A 22,887-nucleotide genomic window follows, 5' to 3' on the forward strand; every position below is an offset into this window, starting at 1 on the left:
CGGCACCCTCTACGCGCTCAAGATCATCCAGGAGAAGCACGACCCGGCGGTGCGCAAGCTCATCGTCCGCGAGATCGAGATCACGCGCCGCTTCTCCGCCAGATCCCCCTACGTGGTCCAGTGCTACGGCGTCTTCGAGCGCGGCGGCGAGATCTCGCTGGTGCTCGAGTTCATGGACGGAGGTACGCTCGCCAACGTCCTGGCCGCCCGCAAGACCATCGACGAGAGGTTCCTGGCGAGAGTGACGCGCCAGGCGCTCAAGGGTCTCATGTACCTCCACGCCAACAAGATCGTCCACCGCGACATCAAGCCCTCCAATCTGCTGCTCAACCGGAAGAACGAGGTGAAGATCGCGGACTTTGGAGTGAGCACCCAGCTCGCGCACACTCTCGCCCAGTGCAACTCCTTCGTTGGAACCTGCGCCTACATGAGCCCCGAGAGATTCGACCCGGATGGTCACGGCGGCCACTACGACTCCTCCGCGGATATCTGGAGCCTCGGCCTCACGCTGCTCGAGTGCGCCATTGGCTACTTCCCCTGCGTCGCCCCCGGCCAGAAGCCCGACTGGCCGACGCTCGTCTGGGCGATTTGCCTCGGGGATCCTCCCTCGCCACCCCCGGACGCGTCGCCGGAGTTCAAGAGCTTCATCCGGAGCTGCCTCCAGAAGAATTCCTCGCAGCGCCCGTCCGCCGCCAGGCTGCTCCACCACCCTTTCCTGCTCAAGTCGGACGACGAGGTCGCGCAGCTCCGGCCCCTCATCAGCTCCTTGAGGCTGGTCTCGTCGTCCTCGACTTCGTCTTCGCAGCCCCTGGGTGTTCCTGCTCGGTTCGGCCACCCGAAGTGAATAAAAATCCAACCTTTACTGGTCTCGCTGGTCCTGCCGTCTCGATCCAGTATAGGAGCACTCGTCCGGATCATAACTAGCTGATAACGCTCTCGTACGTAGCTATCCATCCATCCTCAGTTGCTGTGTTGATCAGAGGTGGGAGTAGTTGCGCTGGATCTTTCTGGCGAGCATACCCCCTGCTGCTGCTCCGGCTCTGCGTTGTCTGACCGGGGAGTTGCGACGAGATCTTTCCCGCTTCTGCGACCAAACAACGAGTGCCCGATATGGGACGCTGTCCTCTCGGCCTGCTTCACCACACCCCTGGCCCTGTCCCTTATTCTCATTGATCGCCGGCCGGGGGAGACCTCCTGCGATTCAGCGTCGTCCAGCCCGTCACTGGCTCGCATTGAATCCTCTGCCAGCTTTGGTGTTGGAACCTGACTGTTGGTGCCAGTTTGGACGCCAGAAGGGGTGGGAGTCAAGTCGGTTCTCGCGTCGCTTGGTTTAGCAGCGGCCTTATCTGGTAAAGACAATGCTGGCGTCGAATCTTCCGGAGCTGGAGCTGGAGAAGTCACAGCAGAGTCCGTGTCGATAACTGTTCGCAGCTTCATCTGTCCTCCTTTCTCGCTGATGCTAACCAGCTCTCCGGATACGAGCTTTTTATCTCGGGGTCCACGGTGGCTCCACTTCCAGAACCTCGCCTTCCCCCCGGGTTGGCCGGATTTGTCACCCTCGCTGTCACTAGATTCGGACTCTCGCTCGAGGCTGCCACTGAAGAGAGTATTGTCTGGCAACTCAACATCTTCATCGAGCTTCCTTCCTTTTCTACCACGCCACTTCTTTTGCACTGCCTTTCCGGGCCTCATTATAGAAAATATTCCCGAGGCACTCACGCCAGTGTCAATGATTTCGTAATGATCCAAGCCAAGTGAATCAGGTAAAGATTCATCTCCATCTGTAGTCAGCCTTGTACTAGGCGATACCTCCTGCAGCAAGGTATCAACATCATGAATAAAACCACCACTATCATCGTCATCACCACAGAATTTACCACTTCGAGTTGACAATCGGGTGCTTCCTCAACCGTAATTGCGAAAGTGATGCGCCCAGTTTTTACGCCTTTAAGGGGCAAGCAAACTTCATGCCGATCGCCGCCTCTAAACTTCGCCAGTAACACGTCGCAATACCTGTTCATAAAGTAGCGCCATCAATCACACAAGCGTCTCATAATCCCAAACTAGAAATGCACAAACCCGAGATTGTCGTCCCGAAAGAGATCTTTGTCCCTCACGTGAAACATCATACGGTTTTGGATCTCCCAGCTTCTTATGGGTAAACGAAATACTTCTCTCCACTTGGGATTGAGAGTCTTCCACTTTATTGACGTTTTAAAACGATTAGTGTTCAGTACTCCTTTCACGAAAGGATCCGCCAATCCTGAACGAAAAGCAAAAAGCAAAGAAAAGGTTCAGAAATAAAATCCATGAATATTAGCTTACCATTGACATCAGCCGGTTTTAATTGTGTTGCTTCAAGGATTTCAACTACAGCAACAGCAACCGGAGGCGCGGACTCCGCTGCAAACAAGGCGATCATAAGCCTATCACACAGCTTGAATGAGGTAATTACCACTTGGAAGAGTTGCGTACTCGGATGTTGCCCAACTATTTGCAATCTTTTCGACATTTATCACCAGCATGTTTGGCTATAAAAACCAATGATCATCAAAATCAAACTCGTGCATAACCTTCTAACCTTCACGACCGAGTCCTCTAGCGCATCCATCAGCATCGTGTCCTATTCAGAACAAAGAAAAAAGCAAAAAGCTTATCACAAACAAAACAAAAGAGTGACAGATTATCTACCAGCCAGCTTGCGATTCCAGGAAGCTCAGCCATGTCCATCCCATACGTCGAGAGCGGCCGTGCTTCGATCTGGACGTAAGGCGCACTCTCGAAGCTGATCCGGAGACGACTAACAAATGGCCATCCCCCATGAAACCTCACTCCAAGACGAACCTTCTCAAAACAAAACAAAAGTTTTCTACAAACATTCAGCCAAAAGCACCAGACAAATACCTTTCCTTCAATATGTAGCTTCGAGATATGTAACTTTGTCCAGAGCCCTCCAAGGCGCTTTCTCAGCTGAACAGAGAGCACCGCGCTCATATCATCAGCAGCCACAAATTCCATAATAGTTTCAAAGACCTGAAAGAAATACATGAAAGTTTAGGAGAAAGAAGTCTAAAAACTCGCAAGAAACATTACCACGTCGTCATCCGTCCCAGAAGGATCCAGAGCTCGCATGCCCGCAAACATGGGTGGATTTCTTCCCAGAGCAAAGCTTTGCAGTACACCATCTTGCTGCCAGTAGAGTGGAGAAAAACGTGACCTCCTCCGAAAAAATTCAACACCAAACGAAGAACATACATACCACTGTCCAGGGCTTGTACTTGGCCAGGAAAAACGGCATGAGAGGAGCTAGAAAATCCTGAGACGCAAACTTCTCCAGGAAAACTGGCCATGCTTTTGCGACAGTCTCGTTGAGCCACCGGACACTCTCAAAGTCTGATAACAACTGCAGCACGCTGCTGAGCTCCAATCCGACAACACTGGATCCACCATCAATCAGCACATACCTGTTTTTGAAACGCGTGCTTTCGCTCCTCGTGGCGAATCCGCCGGAGCCACTTCTCGCGATGGCGTCTCTCAATCTAGAAATCCAAAATTCTATCTTAGAAAAAACAATTCCAAGAGCGACCAGCCAGCCACTTACGTGAAAGAGAAAGATGAAGCCAACGACAGGGACGATCGCGTAATTTATCCCCAGGAGCGAAAGAATCCACACCACAACGAGGACCAATGCGGCGTGGAGAATGAAAGGCCAATGGAGCAGCCAATGGAAAACCTGATCCATCCTCGCGCCGTCGCCGCTGCTACTATCGCCGCCGCGCGCCTCGGATTCAGCTCCTCGATCGCCCATAGCTGCCGATCCTAGGGTTTCCTCCCCTGAGAATTCTTGCATCCCAAATGTCGGTGTCCCGTCTCCTTTATCCGCGACCCCAGCCGCTTTCCCCTGTTCACGATCCTCCCCCATGGGAAAACGAGTGAGAAGATCGTGCCTGGCGTTGCCACGTACAGGTTTAAGGAAGAAAAACTTTCCAGCGGATATTCTCTACATTTGTCAGAGCATATTCGCAGAACAGGAATATTCTGTAACGGGAATCTGCTAGATTTAGACGAGAATAGCTTCCATTTTAAATTGCGTGTAACATGTTTGAGAGGATGACGAACTTGGCGCTCTCCCTGGGATGCAAACGCCCAAATTCTCTCGCGGCTCTGCCCGCTCTCCCCTGCTCGCTCTGGCGCTCGCAAGCGCTGAGGAAGCTCGTCCATGACGCGGCGCGAGCTTTGAGATCCTCGCTGCTCGCCAGGAACTCCTCGGCCTCCTCGATCCACCCGGTGCGTCCCAGCAGATCCATCAAGCACAGCTTGTGCTCGATGCTCGGCTGCATCCCCTGGTCTCTCACCATTGTGCTAAACACGCTGCCAGCGGCGTCCACCAGGCCCGAGTGGCTGCAAGCCTGAAGGATGCTGGTGAGAGTAACGTCGTCGGCTTCCACGCCTTCCAAGCTCATCCGCCAGACCAGCTCCACTGCCTCGGCTCCATGGCCGTGCCGAGCGTACGCCGTGACCATCGACGTCCAGGAGATCACGCTCCTGCTCTTGATCCCCTCGAAGACGTTCCTGGATTCCACCAAGTTGCCGCACTTCCCATACATGTCGACGAGAGCGTTCTGGACGATCAGATCCTCGGCAAAGCCACTGGCAGCGACGTCGTAGTGCAGTTCTCTTCCCCTGGAAATCTCTCCGAGGTTGGAACACGCCGCCAGGACGCTCGCGAAGGTGAGTCCGTCTGCTTTCGGCTTGGCCTCGTCCTGCTGCATCTTCTCGTAGAGCAGCAAGGCCTCCTGGCTGGATCCAGCTTGGACGTAGCCAGCTATCATCGCGTTCCAGGACACGATGTTCTTCGAGCAGAGGTTGTCAAAGTTCGTCCTGGCAGTAACCACGTCTCCACACCTGGCGTACATGTTGACGAGCGCAGTCCCTACGACTGTATCGCCTTCGAATCCCCGAGAGATAATCTGCCTGTGGACAGTTCTTCCTTCCGGTAGAAGACCCGGAGAGGAAACCGCGCTCAAAATGCTGGCAAACGTGAAGACGTCTGCCTCAATCCCCTCCAAGTTCATCCGGCGATAGACTTTGATGGCCTCCAGGTCTTGTCCATGCTGAGCGTGTGCTGCTATCAAGGCGCTCCAGGAGACCACGTCCCTGTCTACCGTGCCCGTAAAAACTCCCTGTGCATCCTCGAGGCTTCCACACCTTGCGTACATGGTTACGAGTGCATTGCGCACCATGGTAACCGATTCCAGTCCAGCTTCCACCGTCTTCCTGTGAATTTCCCTGCCTTCTTCAAGTGCTTCTAAACTCGCACAGGCCGTGAGAGCGGTAGCAAATGTGATGGCGTCCGGCTTCATCTTCATGCTCTTGAACAAGCTGAGAGCCTCCCTGAACTGTTCGTGAAGAACCTGTGCACCGAGAACTGCGTTCCACGAGACAATGTCTCGTCTGTCCATGCTCTCGAAAACTTTTCGTACGTCCGCCAAGCTGCCACATTTGGAATACATGTTTAGCAGGGCATTCTGTAGAATCAAATCCGAAACCAGCGACTTACCAAGTCGTTTGTGGATAGCTCTGCCGGCATCCAGCGAGCGCAAGTTTGAGCAAGCAGAGAAAAGTGTCGAGAAGGTAAACACGTCCGGTTCTCTATCCATGACTTTGAAGAGCTCGAGAGCAGCTTGGTTACCCCCGGTTTGAACGTAGGCCGCCAGCATAGCGTTCCAAGTGACACGATTCTTCGTTTCCATCCGGTCGAAAACGTTCTTTGCGTCCGAAATGCTGTGACACTTTGCGAACATATTCAGCAACGCAGTGCCCGTCACGACGTCAGGCTTAAAGCCCGCTGCTAGAAACCGCTCGTGGATACCCCGGCCCTGATCCAACACTCCAACCTTAGCGCAAGCACTAAACACCGCAATGAAAGTGAAAACATCCGGGTCTATACCTTCCAAGTCCATCCGCTGAAAGAGCGTGAGTGCTAGCTTTCCATGACCCTGTTGCGTGTACGCTCCCAAGAGCGCGCTCCAGGAGCTGGAATCTCTCACCGTCATCCCGTCGAAAACTTTCCTCGCACTCTCCAGATCCTTGCACTTGCCATACATGTTCACGAGAGAATTCTGCAAAGTCAAGTTTGAGTCGAGACCCATGGAAACAATCCTTGCGTGAAGCTCCTTACCTTGGCTCAAGAGTCCCATGCTCGAACAAGCGCTGAGAACTGTGGAGAAAGTGACAGCATCCGGCTCGCTACCTTCCAGCAGCATTCGATGATAAACACACAGAGCCTCGCGAGCGTGGCCGTGAAAGACATACCCAGAGATGATCGCGTTCCAAGACACGACGTCTTTGATCCTGATCTTCTGGAAAACTACCCATGCATCGTCCAAGCTCCGGCACTTAGCGTACATGCTCACGAGCGCATTCTGGACGACGAGGTCGGTGTCAGCTCCACAAGCTATAATCCTAGCGTGAATCTCCTTACCTCGATCGAGAGCTCCCATCTTAGCACAAGCGCCAAGAACCGCCGAGTACGCGAAGGCATCTGGCTCCACTCTCTCGCCGGCCATCGCGCGGAAGAAGAAATCCACCGCATCGCCGTGGCGATGGTTGCGCGTGTAGGCGCCGATCATGAGCGTCCACGAGAAGTCGTTCTTGCGCGCCATTTCTTGGAAAACCCTGGATGCCTCATCCGTGCTGCCGCATTTCCCATACATCTGGATCAACAAATTTCCCAAGAACACATCCCTATCGAGCCCGTGGTCGCGGATCTTGGCATGGATGCGCCGGCCATCGCTCAAGACCCTGCATTCTCGGAGAAGAGCCACTAGGGTTTCGCAATTCTTCCCGCGAGGATCCCTGACCGCCACAAAGCCGCCGCGAGCATCCATTGGAGGACACCATTCGAAGATCACACAATGACAGAGTAGAATAAATCACACTGATCTTCTTTTAGGGTTCTTAGCTAAGGTGGGTAGAAAAACAATCCGTACAACCCAACAACCTAATCCGTACGTCAATCAATCAATCAAGCCGGTTTGCGCCCACACCGCGTTTCTCACTCGCCTCAAATCCCTGCCCTTGAGCGTCCTGCCCGCGCCCTCCAGAACCGAGAAGGCGACCATGGAGCTAGTGCGAATTCGCGCCGCGTCTTGCCTCGCAGCTAGCTTGTGCGGCGGAATCCACTCGTGGTTCTCCTTCTCCTCCTCGTCGGCGAGCTCCAGCTCCAGCTCGGGCGATCCCGCGCTCTTGCGCTTCTGCTGGAGGATCTTGGTCCAATCGGGCACATTGATGGGGTCGGCGCGCTGGATTGTCGATCGCCGCGAAGAATTGGGAGATGGGCTCGCAAGATTCCCATTTCCCTCCCAGTTGGCCGACATCCACGCCCGGAACAATCGATTGCTCTCGTGCCGCCGCAATTGATCGTCCCACTGGATCTCCTCCGGGTACATCACCGCCCACACTTCCTCCTCGATCAATTCACTGGTCGAATCCCCCGAGCCCGCAGGACTGGCGTTGAGCCCCAAGAGCTTCTCCCGCCGTGATCCCACGCACGATCCGATCTTCTTGCCGCGCTGCTCCCGGATCAAGCACGTCAGATTGCTCGAAATGCGCTCCCGCTGCCTGGAGATCATCATCTGTGCGCTCCTTGGGCGTGTGAGAATCGATCCACCCAAATCGTTTGTGTGAGGATCGCGTCTGCGTGACACAGGGAATTCAATTCGCTATCAAAACCCGCGATCCCAGTCACGTCCCCCAAGCATTCGATTGATCGATTCGATCGATCCCTAAAATTTTTCTTGCCGACAGAGAGGAGAGGGAGAGAGAGGGGTATGTGAAAGTTCTTCCTTTCCCCATTTTTATTTGCAAAGTGGAGGCTATAGCACCACGGTGACGGCATGGTGGATATTATGACGGCTGCGGGGCCAGGTGGCGTCATTTCATGGACCCCGCGCGGGAGATTCGATGCTCCGTCTGCTAGCGTAGTGGGCCCGCGCCCGTCACGTGGAGCCATGGCCAGCCATGGCCACCCCCGCCGTACATACACCGGCCAGGTGATTCGTACGCGGTGACGTGGACCACTGGCATTTGTTTATGCTTGGCTATGGCGAAAGCCAAAAAAGTCGAGAGAGGAAGAAACGAACAAAAGCAAGTGGGCGAGGGCGATGAGACGCGATTTTATGTCGCGAGCGAAGCGATGGGGTCCCCCAATCCAAGCCCGTATGGTGCTTTGACAATGAGAGCTCGCGATTCTTGGGCTGTGGGGGCCCTCGATCTCCATGAATTCTCATCAATTCGGCGGGGCCAGGAGAAGATTCACGCAATTCACAGTGCTGTTGGGGCCTTGTCCTTCTCGGGGGGACTAAACAATTCCATGGATCTCGCAGTGCTTTGCTCGGCCTATATTATCGACGGGGGTTTTTCAAACGGCTAGTTTGGTTTTTAGGGTTCTTGGTGGCTATGGCGGCAGTGGCGATGGAGGTGGACGACGCCCCGCCGCTGGAGAGGAAGGAGGCGCGATACACTCGGAAGGTGCGTGAAATCGGTTTCGCAAGATCGCTTTCGGCATTCCTAGCTGCTGCGCCGCCCAGGATGAAGATTTCGAGCGGCGCGTCCAGCGGTACAAGGGCCAGCAGTACAGCCACCTCTATTACTGCCGGCTGCACAAGCTTCGTGGAGCTCTCAGCTCGCTCGTTCAATCCGGCTTTCCTGGTGTTCCAGGTGAGAGATTCTTTTTTCTTCTCGGATCGGCATCGCTGTTTTTTTGCTTTGTAGTTTGTCCGATCTTGGGACTGGAAGATGGGAAGCGTTGCGTTGTGATTGGAACGATCTACAAGCAGATGAAGCTCAAGCCATCTATTCTGGATGAATACGCAAAAGAGGTAACCATACTCTTTTCTTTTCTTCGTTGTCTGATACTTTCTCCTGCAGCGCTCAAAGCTTCCACTCGCAACAGCTTCTAATTTCATGCATCCAGATGATTATTTGGTGCTAGAAGATGAGAGTGGTCGCGTGAAGCTCGTGGGCAGCGTGGTTGTGCCCTCGAATTATGTTACCGGTATGTATCTTTAGGACCAAGTGTTCGAAAAAAATCACATTTTTTGCTCGCAGGCATTGTCATTGCTGCTTGTGGAGCGGCAGGAAAGGACGGCGACTTCTTTGTACAAGAAATAATCGAGCCCGGTTTACCACCTCAGCCACCTTTGCCTTCCATCACAGGCAAGCGAGCCTGCCTATACTTGAAGTTTTGCGTCTGATCGCGTCTTTTCTCAGAGGACAAGTATGTCGCTTTCATCTCTGGCTTGAGGATTGGTAGTGATCATTGTGATCCTTTGCAACTACAGCTCTTGGTTGATCACCTTACTGGTCATTTGGGTGACGAACAGGTAAACGGACAACAGGAATATATCAAAATTTATGTGATCTTTATTGTTTAGGAGCAAATGTTGAGCGCTCAGGTCATTCGTCTGATAGTTGCGGGAAATTCTCTTGATATGCAATATAACTTACTCGCTGGGCAGGTTTGTCTTCCAAAAAAACATTTTATATGCTCTTGTTCACTTTGATTAGCATTTGCAGGCTATTTCCGCCAAGGACCAAGCGAGGTTGACTGAACCAGTGAAGGAGCTCGACCTTGTGCTAACTCAAGTAAGTCCGTGCACTCGCATTTGCTACTGACATTGGGCTTGTAACAGATAGCAGCAGCAATGCCAGTTGATATTATGCCCGGAGCAAATGACCCTGCAAACTTTACTTTGCCCCAGCAGGTATGAATTGCTTGTTGATATGACCACCACAATTGAAACACTGTTCCAGTCCTTGCATAAGTGTCTTTTTCCTGGAGCTTCTGCTTACTGTACCTTTTTACCTGCGACAAATCCTCATCGATTTGAACTGGACGGTATAGAGTAAGTGTTCTCTGTTTGATATTACTGTTCAAGAATCAACAAGTTCCGTGTTTTAGCATTCAGGTTTCTCGGCACATCTGGACAAAATGTCGATGATCTTGACAAGTACTCGGAAGCCAAAGATGTCCTCGAGCTTATGGAAAGAACACTGCGCTGGAGACATATTGCGCCTACAGCTCCTGATACACTGGGTATGCTGTCACGCAAATTACATCGTTCACTCTGTGCTGCGAGCAGGCTGTTACCCATACACCGATAAGGATCCGTTCGTTCTGGACAGATGTCCACATGTTTACTTCTGTGGAAATCAGAGGAGCTGTATGTCTCGCTTACTTACTGGTATGTGTATCTGCTTGGCCCAGTTTCTTACCACCGACTGACTGTTTCTTCTTCCAAAAAGTTGAAGGGAAATCGGTGAGAGCCATTTCGATTCCGCGCTTTTGTGATTCGGGAACCGCCGTGCTGGTAACTTGTTCAGACCGTTTGTTTGGTTCTAACATCGATGAGCGCCAGGTGAATTTGCGGACATTGGATTACCATCTGCTTACGCTTTCCACCTCCGCACTGTTAGATGCTTGAGGTGGTGTAACAAGTACTCACCACCACTCTCCAGGAATCAGTGTAGAGCATGATTGCACTCGCATCTCGTGCAGGCTTGCACAGCTTTTTTCTCATTCCGAGCCCTCAGGTACGTAGAAGTAGCATATATAACAGCACCTTGTTTTTTTTTCTTTTTCGTTATTACGTGCTTAAGGACTTGACTCTTATGGAGGCTACAGCTTTGATCCTTGCCTCCATGATACCCCGCTTTGCAAAAATTTTTCTTCTTGACAATATAATACACAAAATTAGAGCGACGTTGATCGGGAGAGAAGCTGTGACCCCATCCTAAGCAGCAGCAGCAGTGGTTGCCGGTGTAACTTTGGCTCGCTGGTTGTGACGAACCTGCTGAGGAACACTCCCCATCTGCTTGAGCGCCGCTGAGGTACACTTCTCTCTTCGCTCCAAACGCTCATCGTTCAAAATTTGTTGGTGTCGACATTCAGCACTGCAGAATGCTCTGTCACCTCTGCAGGCACACACACAGAAAACTCGTGTGAGCGCGAGATCTGGCTAAAAATCGAAAGGCAACGAAACAAAGCAACGAGCAAGCGAGCCAGCAGCGGTGCACGTACTTGTACATGAAGATGTCTCGGCCGTGAGAGATGTCCCGCTTGCACTGGTAGCACGAGTCCAGGAAGCCGAGCGTGGTGAACGACGGCCGGAGCGCGCACTTGGTGGAATTGGCCTCGAGGCAAAGGTGGAAGGTGGCGGAGTCGGCGGCATCCTTGTGCTTGCGCTGGTGAGTGTCGTGCATGTTGTAGCGAGCAGACTGATGGTAGTGGAAGTTCTTCGCAGGAGCGACGACGCCGGCCTGGGCCAAGGAGGATCGGATCACCGAAGTTGGCGAAGAAGAACCACTTAACTCGTCCTTGTCCAATGCCGCTACGATCCCCAGGCCGACCTTCCCGTGAGGAGAACAGGGCCCGAGCTCCTTGTTGCTGGGATCCGCGAGGATGCTGAGACCCGAGAAAGGCCTGGATTTCGTACCGGCGGGCGAGGGAGGCAGGGTGGTGGCCGCCGACGGAGATGGATCCTCGGTGGGCGCTGCGAAGCCGATCACCTGGTGTGGAACAACAACATGCGGATGCTGGGGGCGCTGGAACTGGTGATCGGCCGATAGAGGGTGATCAGATCCGGCAGCCACGGCCGCTGCCACTTCTCCACCACATCCTCCTGCTGCTGCTGCTGCTGCTGCTCCTGCTCCGAGCGAGGCAACGCTCACGGTCCTCCTCATCATCAGCCTTGGGCGCTTACCAGCAGTCATGACCGCCGTGATCGATCGGAGAACCGAGGAGGAGGAAGACGAAGAAGATTTGAGCTCTCTCTACACAGAACGAGGGATCATGGTGGCTATTTGGGGGTTTCCAGGGGCGAGGCGAGAAAGGGAAGAAGAAAGGGGAAGAACAAAGAAGAAGGAAGAGCGCGCACTACCTCTCTCTCTCTCTCTCGCGCGCGCGCTCGCTCGCTCTCTCCCCTCCCGCGAGAGGCGAGGGAAGGATGGATCAATCCCACTCCCAAAAGCAAAAGCCTAGACAAGAGGAAAGAAGGAAACCAATAAAATAGATAGGTAAAGCAAACATACCAAATGAATGGAGGAGACACCGTCCAGCGGATTGGAGAGGCTGTCTGGCGTCCGCAAAGGCCCAGGCTTGAATTATTGGAGGGGTAGCTTTTTTTTTTTTGCCCTAACCGGCCCACAGGTCACTGTCTTGGATGTTTGTTTATTATTATTATTGGCGCAGGCAGCAGAAGTTACTATTATCTCGGACGGGGATTTGGTTTAGTTTTACGAGTTACTATTCTACCCACCGGGTAGAAATACTAAATTGTTTTATTTGTTTTGTTTTTGTATTTTTGGGGACCACACACGCTTTGGCTACTTACCAAACACTGTCGCACGGACGATTGACACGTCCCCGCTGTGCAAGGGGAATATCTCTGTGTGTTTTGGAGAATCTTTGATTGTGTAGCGATTTTCTCTGGCCATGTCGAACTGAACCGTAAGCTTCCGGCAGCGATCCGGCTTAGATTATCAGTGCGTAGTCCTATTTTTACAGATTTTAAGAAAAAAAGTGATATAACACAAAATGGATGTCAGAGTTTTAGATCGAAAAGTGCAAGAAATTTCTCCTTCTTTTTCCCTTGTTGCCTAGATGAAGAAGCAAAAGGTGGCGAAAGTAACAACAATGAAAAAGTGGTGAAACCAACAACAAGCAGCACTCACCAGTTCCCAATGGCATCTTTTCTAAGAATTCTATCATATCATCCTTTGCTGCTGCTCCTGTTGGCGGCATTGATCGTTTCTCCAGTTGCAACAGTTGCCAACATAGTTGTGTGACACGACCATTGTTTTTCTTTTTTCTTGGTAGTTTTTTTTTTTCAAGCCTCATGAATTGTTTGCCACGGGCCGTTTTTTGGCACCCAAGTTGCTCCCGGGAAAATATTTCAAATCCCCAGCTCCTCCGGATTCGAAAGCTTGTTTCTCTGCAAATGCCCCTGCTGTCGTCTTACACTATTGAATTGATGAAGAGATTCAATGTAATTAGAGCTTGCAGGACTTTGTAGCGTTTTGTAAGAATCGACAAGAATGACTTTGGTGTTCTCGGGCCAATTAACTCGATCGACACGTAGCTCCGATGCAGACTCTCTCTGGGAGATATTTGACGACGCGCAATAATCTTTGTCTTCCGGACTCTTGGAGGCGACTCTGGATCTCTTTCCCTTCTTCCACCTATACTTGTACTCGTGAGAAAATGACAATGCAACCAAAGAGTTTTTGGCCGCATCGAATTCAATTCAAGGAGCTGCCAAAGCAAAAAGGAGGAGCACCGCACCACAACAGTGAGTAGCAAGTCAAGGTCGTGCTCAGTTGGGCTGTTTCTCGGCCGTGTTGACCACGTCTTCCTTAGCTCAACCTTGATCCGACTATGGAATGGAAGATTCAAATTTGATTCTTGCGAGCGTCCGTTTCTAGATCCAATCGCCCAACATATTTATCGTTCCAACACAGGTTGGAACTTAGTTTTCTACAGCTTTCTTTTTTTTCCCGCGTCGGCGTCGCGGCATTGATGAAGGTTGGAGAGCGTTTGGTAAGCTTGGTCTAGCTGTCTGGGACTAAAACTTTAATGGCTTTCCAGGGTATATAAACTCTCTCGCCACCAAGATCGCTCCAAAGATCATTCCTTCACAAACTCTCTTCTTTTCCAAAGCAAGTTTACCTGACATTCTCGCTTCCCGATCTCTCTCGCGCTAGACTCTAGATCTCTAAGAGAATGGAGCTCTCGAAGATGGTGGCGGTGGTGGCGGTGGTGGCGCTGGCGCTCCTCGCGTCCTCGCCTCGAGCGGCGCTGGGGCAGTCGTGCGACACTAGCAAGTTCACGAATCTGCAGGCTTGCCTCCCGGCGGCCACTGGCTCGGGCTCGGTTACCTCGAGTTGCTGCTCCGCGATGATGGCCTACCGCAGCAATCCCAGCTGCCTTTGCAGTACGCTCGTCTACGCCAAATCCCAGCTTAGTAGCATCAATCTCAACAACGCTTTGGCCATTCCCAAGGCCTGCGGCTACTCGTCCTACATCCCCTCGGGCTTCACTTGCCAAGGTACGTTTTGGATGGTTCATCTTTGAATCGTCGTCTCAATCTCAAAAGTATTGATTTTTTGCTTTGATTTGTGCAGGAATTACTGTTCCCAGGTGAAGACTCTCTCAAAAGGAGGAAAGCGTTCCAGAGCTTCCATCGCTTGATCTCGTTTAAGTAGATTACGTTAGCTAGAATAAGAAACGTTCCTTGTTTTATATGAGTAATAAATATAATAATAGTACTATTATTATTTAAAGATATCTGATTATGTTTAAGAAATGGATAATATTATGACAAATTCTAACAAGCTTAAGAACCAACATAATTCAGCTGGGGAATGCGACGCCATCGAAGATTCTCTCTTCCAACCAACACAAAGAGTAAATGGTGGTGGTCCACGAAACCATGCGGCACCTCTGGCACCACCGCCAAATGTAGCAGCGCCACCACATTTGGCAAGAGGAGAGCCACGCCGAAAGCCGCAGCACGCTCGCTACCACCGCGAGGACACGTGCCGACACGGGCGCGCACGTGCTTCCTGCGTGGCACAAGCGGAGATAGCATATTCCATCCGGTGTTCCCGCTGACCGCAAGCTGACTGCCTCCCACTCGGCAGTCGCCGTCAGCCACGCTGGAAAAATATACAGGTATTTAAATCCGGGTGCCCGCGAAATCCGCAAAATTGTTTTATCGATTCGTTGCTTGATCACATCGCGGGGAGGCAACACCATGTCGATGATCGATAGCAGCGATTATCGATTCAAAGCCTTGGACAGTTTCGTGGCGCCGCGCCCGGGGGCGTGTGGAGACGACGACGACGACGTTGGGCCTCCCGATCTCGCGCCCGCCGCATCTCTCGCGCTGATCTCTTCTTCTTCCCGATTTCGCGGAGCTAGGATCACTGGAAATCATCCTGGGTCGCCTCTGATCGCCGCCGGAGCAGCAGCATTGCTGCAAGGATTCATCATCTCGGATGATTCCGAGCCAATGCCCGAGGTAAGTTCAATCGCTTCAAGCGCATCCTCTTTCTTCTCCTCTTGTTCTTCTTTAGAACGCGCAATGGATATCCTTCATCGCTTTGATGAAATTACAGTATTAAAGCTCTGGTATCGGACTGTGCAGATCATTTATGTCAAGGCGAAGGACCCGAAGGTTTGAAGCGATCGAAAGAACCAAATCAATTTTGCTACTCCTGATCTTGCCATGGAATATGCTCATCTATATGCTATACAGACATCGAAACGGTGTACCGTCAGATTATATGATATTATCGTTTCTGCTATAGCCTATGGCTTCTTGTATGTCAAGTGTTGCAGTACTGCAATTCACGAGCCACATTTTTACAACCATCAAAGAAACGAGTTGCTAAGTATGTTCTTTTATTCGCGCCAAGCAAACAAAAACGCTGGAGATCTCTCCAGTGTTTTCAGTTTCTTATTCGAGTAGAGACTCGGTAAGAAATCGCTTGGAGAGTCTTCTAAATTCGCACCTTGTCGCGTGAGATTTAGATTTTGATATCAGCGTCAATTGAAAGGCCGACTTAGATTAGAAAACAAGTGCTACTTCCCAACCGGCAAAGCACGTAGGCACACAATTTAAAATGATAATTGTGCCAATAATGAAACATTGTTATTAAGCGCTGGTTGGAACAAGCACATGTGCCATCTACTATATGTCACCAAGTTTTTTGTAATCTTGTGTCCAATTGTCTGGTATATTGGGCATGTTTTAATCAAAAGGCCGCAGGAGGTCAGTTGTCCTGAGTGATTTGGGATGACAGCAACCACGGATTTGCAAGATGGCTAACCGTCTTGTTTCTCAGATACAAGGGGACTTGCAATTGAGGACATCTCTAGAGGCAGGAGCTGCTCAAACCGAGACAAACAAGCTCGCTGAAGTGGCACTTTCTTCTTGACTGCCCGCCTCTCGACTGTCCAGCTCAAGAGCACCTCTACAACCGTCCTGTGATTCCTTTACATCATGTTGGCCAGCCTTGCTCGGTGGCGAGCAAAGAAAAGCAACAAGAGGTCCTCTCGTCAAGACAAAATGGTGGCTCCAGCTTACATAAAAGTGTATGTTCAGTGAAAGAGGCTTTGGCCATATCTATATAGTGGCCAGGTTTGGTGTTCTTTCTCTCTTGCAAAAACCAGTTTTTGTTTTCTTGTTTGGTTTTTGTCTAACATGTTTCTCTCCTTGGTTGCAGATCATGGCAGTGAAGCAGCTGGAAAGAAACGGACATTCAACCCGAGATTCTTGGTGGGAGTTTGGATAATCGGTTATTGTTGTGATGGCGATCAAAGGCTTGGTTTCTACAAGTATATGAACCTGGAAGATCAATTACACAGTTTGTATTGTTTTCTACATACAAAAAAACTGAGTAAGCCTTGCATGCAGATGTGTTGATCCGACAAGGAACCATTGGGCTGGAATGCAATGATGAAAATAGCTTTGCAGGAGCTACCAAAATATGCATGACAAAGAAAATCCTCCTGGATTTCACATCTTACTCAGAGAGCATTATCCCAAGCTCTCAGATTTTGGTCGTGCTGTTTATAGAGTCTTGCAATGCTCATTTTAAAGCATGATACCAGTCGTTCTTTTGGAGCTCATCACTGGAAAAAAAGATATAGACAATGCACAGGGCATAATTAATTTGCATGGGTAGGTTTATATACCTTTTCTTTCCTATACAGAGGTGGCTACCAATGAAGATTAGAGGGACCAGAGCGAGGTGAATAATGTATTGCATTCATGTAGTCCCATATTCTTCAGTTGGGTATAAGTGGACTGTAAATTCAATCTTCTACACAGATTCAAGCTTTAGTGCCAATTTGGACGACCTTTATTTTTGTCGTGGTGGAACTCAATTCAAACAAGGAGCCGAGCAAAACATTGACTTCTGTTTGCAAAGTCAATAAAATATCATTTAAAAGGTAAAAAAAGTATACTTTGATAGGAAAGGATGATATATTTATGTGGTCAGTCAAGTGCTCCCAAGTGGACCGAGCTCGACCACACTTTCTCAGCAATAGTCATGGCTGTGAGCCACTCGCAGGTTACAGCCCTAATGTGTGCAACTGAGCTCCCTGACTGTGGCGCGCTCAGCTCCCAGCTGATGGCCATGGCGGCCAGGGATGCAGGGGTGCGGGATGGTTCTCTCCATATGTTGACAATAACAGGATCTGAATCTGCAAGACAAAATAGAAAGTTGTCTCAATCACTAGAACATTGAACGAAAGAAACAACATTGTGCTACTAAAGATAATTTCAAAAGTTGACAAAAGCTCTTTCTTCTCTTTGTTACCAGCTCGTGATAATCTGCCATGCCTGTGTAGGCATCATACTCCTCATCGCTGGATGGCATATCCATAAGGGGAACTTCTCGTGCTAGCGGCATCCAGAAGCATAGAGCCATCATCCCTCCTCTGACGATGTAGACATTAGAATTACCTGTGCTAATTACAAATTATAATAAATAAAATATCTGAGCGCAAACCTAATACTAGACAGGTCTTACTGAGCCATGCCATGGCGCTGGGGCGGCCATAGCGCTGCGCTGGGAAGGGAGGCTATTGCGGGTTTACTGAATGTGGTGCGTAAAAACTTTTCGGCTGCTTCCATCTCGTCTGAATCTGGCGCTCAAACTCGATGGTTTCCGGCACGTCCAGCGCTGGTTTTGGACCTCGACGACTGGCTCATCTCCAAGCGCGCGAAAAACAAGGATTTCGTGGTTACCAATCGAAATGGTTGCCACGATATCGGCATGAGGCCTGGGTTGATCCCTTTCCTCGACAAGATGGCTCCCATCTATGATCTCTACGTATTCAGCTCCGCCACAGCTATATGTTAGTGGCATCGTCCACAGTATAAATTCGAGGTTATCCTCCGGACAGATTCTTAGGTGTTATTGCCGGGACCATTGCAAAGCTTATTTGGATCCAAGCATCGATATAACCGTGGATCTGAAAGATGGCAACAGGTCACAAGGATTGCAAGCGAAAGGTGTGGATGATGAGTATTACTGGCTGTTCCAGCAAAACAATGGCTTTGTGGTTCCTCGTTACGATGGGGAAGACGAAGAGGATCAAGTACTGGAAGGGCTTGTGCCGCTTCTCACTGCGCTGGCCAAACTGGATGACTTACTCCCGCGATGGAGGGGCTCAGGACTGGCGAGTGTAAGTTGGTTGACGGGAAGCTCAAGTTTGGAGACATTGATGAGCAAATTGTTCTGGAAGCGACGCTCCGGTTTTTCGTGAGTGATTATCTGTAGCTAGCGTCTTGTTTACACAGGTGAGGGAATGGTTCATGAACGTTTCAATTCACTGTGGACAAATTTCAAGAACTGGTATAGTGCAAAGGAGGTGGATGATCCTGAATTTAAGAAGGGAGTGATGGGACTGAAACACAATGGTGTTTTAGAATCAGAAAGCGAGGGGAAATGTGTGATAAGCGAAGCAAGCTGGGAGGTGGAGTTTCAACAGATTATTATGGAAACGGAATACAAGACAAGAAGGAAGAGGTAAGAGATTTTGTTTTTCTTAAGAATAGCTCATAATATTGCTCTTCTTTAGCTTGAGAGAAAGGCTGAGGGAATATCGAAGGTGTTCAAGAGTGTTTACAGATTTACAGCAAAAAGTATCTGCAGCATGCAAAGTCAATCATACAAAAGCATCCTATTTTATGTGTCCACATTTTTGCAATAAACTATTTTCATAAATATATATTTGTGTAAAGCTTTGCAATAAGGACCTTTCTCCTTGGTGATTGGCACAACACTAGAAGTAGTCTTGGGCTACCTTGTTGGAGGGATTGCTTTGGAAGGGCTACCCCAATTTTACGTGAGTGCAGTGTGACTACTGTCTTGTCACTTCGTTATACACCGGTGACGGAATGGTTGATGAATGCGATGCTCATGAGATTACTATGAGTATCTTCCACATTTTGATATTCAACCTCGCCCTTGAGTGCCTCCCAGCTCGCTTTGCTTATCACACAATTGCCCTCACTTTCATTGTGTTTCACTCCCATCACCCACAATTCAGGTCTTCCAACCGTGTTATACCTATCCCCGTATTTGATTCATATAGAAATGATACAAGACGAGGTAAAAATTTTGTTTTCTAATCATATATTGTTTTTTAATTTTCTGCTTGAGAAAAAGTCTTTGAAGGCACTAAAAGGTGTTGAAGACTGCAGTTAGCGACTAAGAATACTGACTGTGTAGTGTTTGCATTAAAGAGAGTGCATTTCAAGGTGTTCTTGGGACATTTCAGAACATCATACCATAAAGACTATTCGTATATATCAGTTTTACCATTTTGATTATGATACATGTTTAAAGTAAAAGTTTGTTAAGGACTTTTAGTTCCATAAAAATAGGATTTTGATTTTTTCATAATTGCGAGAAGTTGAGGAGAAGATAAAACAACCATAATTAATGGTATAATTTATTCATGTCTCAATATTTCTCTTCAATGAAGTTTAAGAGCTGTGTCTTTGCCATTAGCAAGATCTCAATCTTAGTTGCCTTTGTCATCTCTCCACTTTTGCTGTCTAATATAAATTGATGCTCAATTAGCAATACTTAATGAAAACCTATAATAATGAATCAAATTTACATCAAACTCTATATTATGAATGCAATATCCATCCTTAGAAGATCAATACGTTCTCTCACCCTAAACGTGCCAATTATAATTATTTTATAAAAGTACTTTAAAGAAAATAGTTTTCCTGAAAAGTAATTTAATATAATATTTTATTTCTAAATTATTTTCAATGAAGAATTTTTTATTGTATCCAGTAAAAAAGTCTTGATTTTTTAAATAAAATAATTTAAATATTATTATTTAAATATATTAGTTTGTAGATATAAATTAGAATAGCTATCTAGCCCATCTCATTACTTCTAATATTTTTATATTAATATGCTTATCTTGTAATACAAAGCTGTAGTATATAACATTTATTTTATAAAAATAAGTAAGTATTGATTAATTTTCAATAACTTGAAAAAATATCTTTTACTATAGTGTATATAGTGCTCATTTTTTTCTGTTTTTCATGTACTTTATTTTTCTAATGGTTAGAATCTGAAATTTGATTATAACTCTGATGAATAAAATGTATTTATGCTCTATATTTTAACATATTATAGTGATAAATATGGTGGAGATACTAATATCTTCATTTATAAGTTATCACAAAATATTAAATATTCAAAATAACCCAGTTCTTTATTAAAATATATAAATTTAACAATTAATAATGAACTATATAATGTTATAACATTTGAAGGCTCTACAAAATATGAAACTACAGGATGGTTTAGTTGAATTTTGTGGTTATTCCAAGGTATTTTTAAGTATAACAAGCATATTATTATTGAGTTTTTCAATATAAAGCCATAATATTTCTTGCCTTAATCATAATAAATATAATAAATAATGTTTTTAATTATTAAAACTATCTAATAATTTTTTAAATAAATAAATTTAACTATTATTAATTTTTTTCATATAAAATTCTTTAATAGTTAAAAAATATAATCATAAAAGTATTTTATATATAAGTGAAATCCTTTTAAAATGGATTAAAAAGAAAAAGATAAGGTACTAGCAACTAATAAGACTTAAGTTGTGCTTAATATTTTTATTATTAAAACTTATGTGTATATAAATGAAACAGATAAATTATTTTATATAAGATATTTTAGGTAATGATAAAAATTAGCCTATTATTTTCTATGTAATCAAGCTTTTATTTACCTTTCTTAATAATTATATAATTCAAAAAATTATTGTTTTATTACATAATGAAGTTATTAGAATATGTAATCATATCCCATAGAAGTTGGAGACGACAACTCACTAAGGATTGGAGTAATAATTAATGAATGTTGCTAAATTAATTTAAAATTTCAGTTTCATATTTTATAGAATTGTTATTTAAATATATTAAATTATATATATAAGGTTATTAAATATATATACTAAATATATTACCCTATCTTGGTAATATGCTAACTATAGTACTATAACATAAAAAAAAATTTAAAATTGAAGGGGTTTAAACCCTAATTAATATATTCCAAGCACTCACATTAATGGAGTTGAGGGGCACTGCAATTTGTCTTTGAAGGGCAAAGCTTTTTAATTATGTTTTGCTTAGTGTTTAGGATTATGTGTTTACTTTTGTTCTATCAATTGTTTTTTCTTCTTTAGATCATTTTGTTAAATTTAAGATTGTAGCAATTTTACTTATTCTTCTTTTAATTTTCATTGTATTTTCTTCTTTTCCCATGCCATGTCATTATCCATCAAAGAGTATGTTATCCAAGGTGACTATGTCCTTTTCAAACTTTTGGTGCTATGCTATGTGATCTTGTTGATGTTGTTTCAATCCTTAGTGAGTTGTCTCCAACAATATGATTATATGTTCTCAATTTCTTACCATCTTTTATTAATATGGAGTGTAATCATAACATTAATTGGAGAGTTATAGATGATGCATTCTTGATTTTGGAGAACATTTAAGGATTGAGTTTATGAGAAAACAGTATTTATGAGCTTTAGTGGATTTCTACTAACAAAGAATTTTAATTACTTTAAGAATAAGTTTGGAGATGAGTTGGAGATTCCACATGGTAAGTGTTAATCTTTCAATCTACCATTTAATCATTTCTCTTTATCTTCTACTCTTTCCTAACTTTTTTTAAAAAAAAACTTAAACCATATTCTCATGTTCCAATGTTTCTTCCTCATCAAAAGTATTTCTTTCTTATAGCATATTAATCATATGACTCTTATGATTCTCATTCTAAATCTAATATTAAGTTGAGTGTTTTTTGTCCTCGTCATACTAATTTAGATGTTAAGTATATGTGTGAAGCTAAGAATCTTGCTTTAACAGAGACTTTGATCAATTTTGGTATTGACTATTTCTTTGTTCCAAGGGTTATGTCATTTTTGCTAGACTTTTAGGTTGAGTGCATATCCTTCATTGTGAATGCTATTAAGAGCTTTTATTTTATAGTTTTTACTAAAGAGCTTTTATATTCCTTTAAGAGTTTGAACTTTTCTATTGATTTTCCCATCTCATAAGTTAAGTGGTATGAATATCTTATTTATCTTGTAATGGTTAAAGTATTTTATAATAGAAATTCTTTTATTCTCCAAGCTTTGAGCATATTTCTATTTTTTATGTCCCTATTTTCACTTTGCCATCTACTAATAATTCCTCGTATGATGCTTTTTTATCTAGTTTTTTTCTTCTATAATATTTCTATCTCAATTTTTTTCTTGGCTTGACACTTTAAACTCTTTTTTCTTCAAATGAGGGGGTAAAGGGGAGGGACAAGAGTTTATTTTTAATGATGGAGTTAAGACAAACAAATGCAATATTAAAATGAGAATAAATTATATAAATTGTGAAATGAAAATGAGTATAGTGAATCCAAATGGAATATCTAACTTAATGTAGTGAAGTTGAATAGATACAATAATGAAGTGAGGTTGAACATAAATGGTGGAATAACAATGAGTGAAAATTTTTAAATAAAATTGGTATTTCAAACATTTTTTTTCTTTCAAGAAAGGGATAAAGAGGATGTGGAGAGCAAATGGAGTGAGTTTGATTTTCTATGTGTGGCATTGGACAAAGATAAAAATTGTGAGTTTGAATTAACATAGGTTTTATAGGTTAAAAAAAAAGAAGATATAGAGGCAAGTTCTACTAATGGTTGTGAGTCCAAGTTAATGGTGGTTTTGGAAAATGGCTAAAAGGTAAATTTAAAAATGGG

At 46.2% G+C, this 22,887-nt stretch overlaps 6 protein-coding genes across 7 annotated transcripts; 3 read left to right on the top strand and 3 right to left on the bottom strand.

Annotated features, from left to right (window-relative positions):
* Positions 1–841: 841 nt before the first annotated feature.
* Positions 842–6,062, bottom strand: LOC9631913. Its single transcript, XM_024665365.1, is given in 15 exon segments — positions 842–1,812; positions 1,878–2,013; positions 2,080–2,263; positions 2,326–2,403; positions 2,456–2,531; positions 2,582–2,623; positions 2,692–3,033; positions 3,094–3,189; positions 3,260–3,403; positions 3,465–3,539; positions 3,602–4,000; positions 4,086–5,399; positions 5,402–5,493; positions 5,561–5,879; positions 5,951–6,062. Coding segments are annotated over 14 exon segments (4,074 nt in total). The 5' UTR covers positions 5,805–5,879; positions 5,951–6,062; the 3' UTR covers positions 842–960.
* Positions 6,063–6,223: 161 nt separating this feature from the next.
* Positions 6,224–6,901, bottom strand: LOC112342834 (pentatricopeptide repeat-containing protein DOT4, chloroplastic-like). 2 transcript variants are annotated; one of them, XR_002991093.1, is made up of 3 exons: positions 6,485–6,901; positions 6,316–6,425; positions 6,224–6,253 (listed from the first exon to the last, which is right to left on the bottom strand). XR_002991093.1 is itself a non-coding variant. In XM_024665322.1 (2 exons), the coding sequence occupies exons 1-2, from the start codon at positions 6,888–6,890 to the stop codon at positions 6,250–6,252; spliced, it is 579 nt and encodes a 192-aa protein (XP_024521090.1). In that variant the 5' UTR covers positions 6,891–6,901; the 3' UTR covers positions 6,224–6,249. The 2 variants fall into 2 exon arrangements, 1 of the variants encoding a protein (XP_024521090.1); XM_024665322.1 differs by having other exon boundaries at positions 6,316–6,901.
* A 1,240-nt stretch (positions 6,902–8,141) lies between these two features.
* LOC9632387 (DNA polymerase delta small subunit) lies at positions 8,142–10,691 on the top strand. Its single transcript, XM_024665338.1, has 14 exons — positions 8,142–8,532; positions 8,592–8,721; positions 8,776–8,882; positions 8,932–9,058; positions 9,112–9,219; positions 9,274–9,386; positions 9,438–9,521; positions 9,580–9,648; positions 9,696–9,767; positions 9,817–9,908; positions 9,972–10,099; positions 10,146–10,247; positions 10,309–10,373; positions 10,422–10,691. Exons 1-14 carry the CDS (start codon positions 8,461–8,463, stop codon positions 10,485–10,487), a joined length of 1,335 nt encoding a protein of 444 aa, XP_024521106.1. The 5' UTR covers positions 8,142–8,460; the 3' UTR covers positions 10,488–10,691.
* Positions 10,692–10,716: 25 nt separating this feature from the next.
* LOC9631914 lies at positions 10,717–12,135 on the bottom strand. The gene is made up of 2 exons (XM_002991578.2): positions 11,084–12,135; positions 10,717–10,977 (listed from the first exon to the last, which is right to left on the bottom strand). The coding sequence occupies exons 1-2, from the start codon at positions 11,773–11,775 to the stop codon at positions 10,797–10,799; spliced, it is 873 nt and encodes a 290-aa protein (XP_002991624.1). The 5' UTR covers positions 11,776–12,135; the 3' UTR covers positions 10,717–10,796.
* Positions 12,136–13,676: 1,541 nt separating this feature from the next.
* LOC9632388 (non-specific lipid-transfer protein 3) lies at positions 13,677–14,345 on the top strand. Its single transcript, XM_002991540.2, has 2 exons — positions 13,677–14,108; positions 14,185–14,345. Exons 1-2 carry the CDS (start codon positions 13,784–13,786, stop codon positions 14,202–14,204), a joined length of 345 nt encoding a protein of 114 aa, XP_002991586.1. The 5' UTR covers positions 13,677–13,783; the 3' UTR covers positions 14,205–14,345.
* A 439-nt stretch (positions 14,346–14,784) lies between these two features.
* On the top strand, positions 14,785–15,459 carry LOC9631915. Its single transcript, XM_024665340.1, has 2 exons — positions 14,785–15,083; positions 15,210–15,459. The coding sequence occupies exons 1-2, from the start codon at positions 14,817–14,819 to the stop codon at positions 15,243–15,245; spliced, it is 303 nt and encodes a 100-aa protein (XP_024521108.1). The 5' UTR covers positions 14,785–14,816; the 3' UTR covers positions 15,246–15,459.
* The last annotated feature ends 7,428 nt before the right edge of the window (positions 15,460–22,887 follow it).

Source organism: Selaginella moellendorffii, unplaced genomic scaffold (genome assembly GCF_000143415.4).
Source record: "Selaginella moellendorffii unplaced genomic scaffold, v1.0 SELMOscaffold_121, whole genome shotgun sequence".
In the NCBI taxonomy this organism is placed as follows: domain Eukaryota; kingdom Viridiplantae; phylum Streptophyta; class Lycopodiopsida; order Selaginellales; family Selaginellaceae; genus Selaginella; species Selaginella moellendorffii.

Coding starts and splice junctions, on each gene's coding strand:
- LOC112342834 (XM_024665322.1), bottom strand. CDS start 6,890: ATGGATGCTCGCGGCGGCTTTGTGGCGGTCAGGGATCCTCGCGGGAAG.
- LOC9632387 (XM_024665338.1), top strand. CDS start 8,461: ATGGCGGCAGTGGCGATGGAGGTGGACGACGCCCCGCCGCTGGAGAGG. Junction 8,883..8,931: donor TGGATGAATACGCAAAAGAG/GTAACCATACTC, acceptor TTTCTCCTGCAG/CGCTCAAAGCTTCCACTCGC. Junction 10,100..10,145: donor TACAGCTCCTGATACACTGG/GTATGCTGTCAC, acceptor TGCTGCGAGCAG/GCTGTTACCCATACACCGAT.
- LOC9631914 (XM_002991578.2), bottom strand. CDS start 11,775: ATGACTGCTGGTAAGCGCCCAAGGCTGATGATGAGGAGGACCGTGAGC. Junction 10,978..11,083: donor CGAGACATCTTCATGTACAA/GTACGTGCACCG, acceptor GTGTGCCTGCAG/AGGTGACAGAGCATTCTGCA.
- LOC9632388 (XM_002991540.2), top strand. CDS start 13,784: ATGGAGCTCTCGAAGATGGTGGCGGTGGTGGCGGTGGTGGCGCTGGCG. Junction 14,109..14,184: donor CTCGGGCTTCACTTGCCAAG/GTACGTTTTGGA, acceptor TGATTTGTGCAG/GAATTACTGTTCCCAGGTGA.
- LOC9631915 (XM_024665340.1), top strand. CDS start 14,817: ATGTCGATGATCGATAGCAGCGATTATCGATTCAAAGCCTTGGACAGT. Junction 15,084..15,209: donor ATTCCGAGCCAATGCCCGAG/GTAAGTTCAATC, acceptor CGGACTGTGCAG/ATCATTTATGTCAAGGCGAA.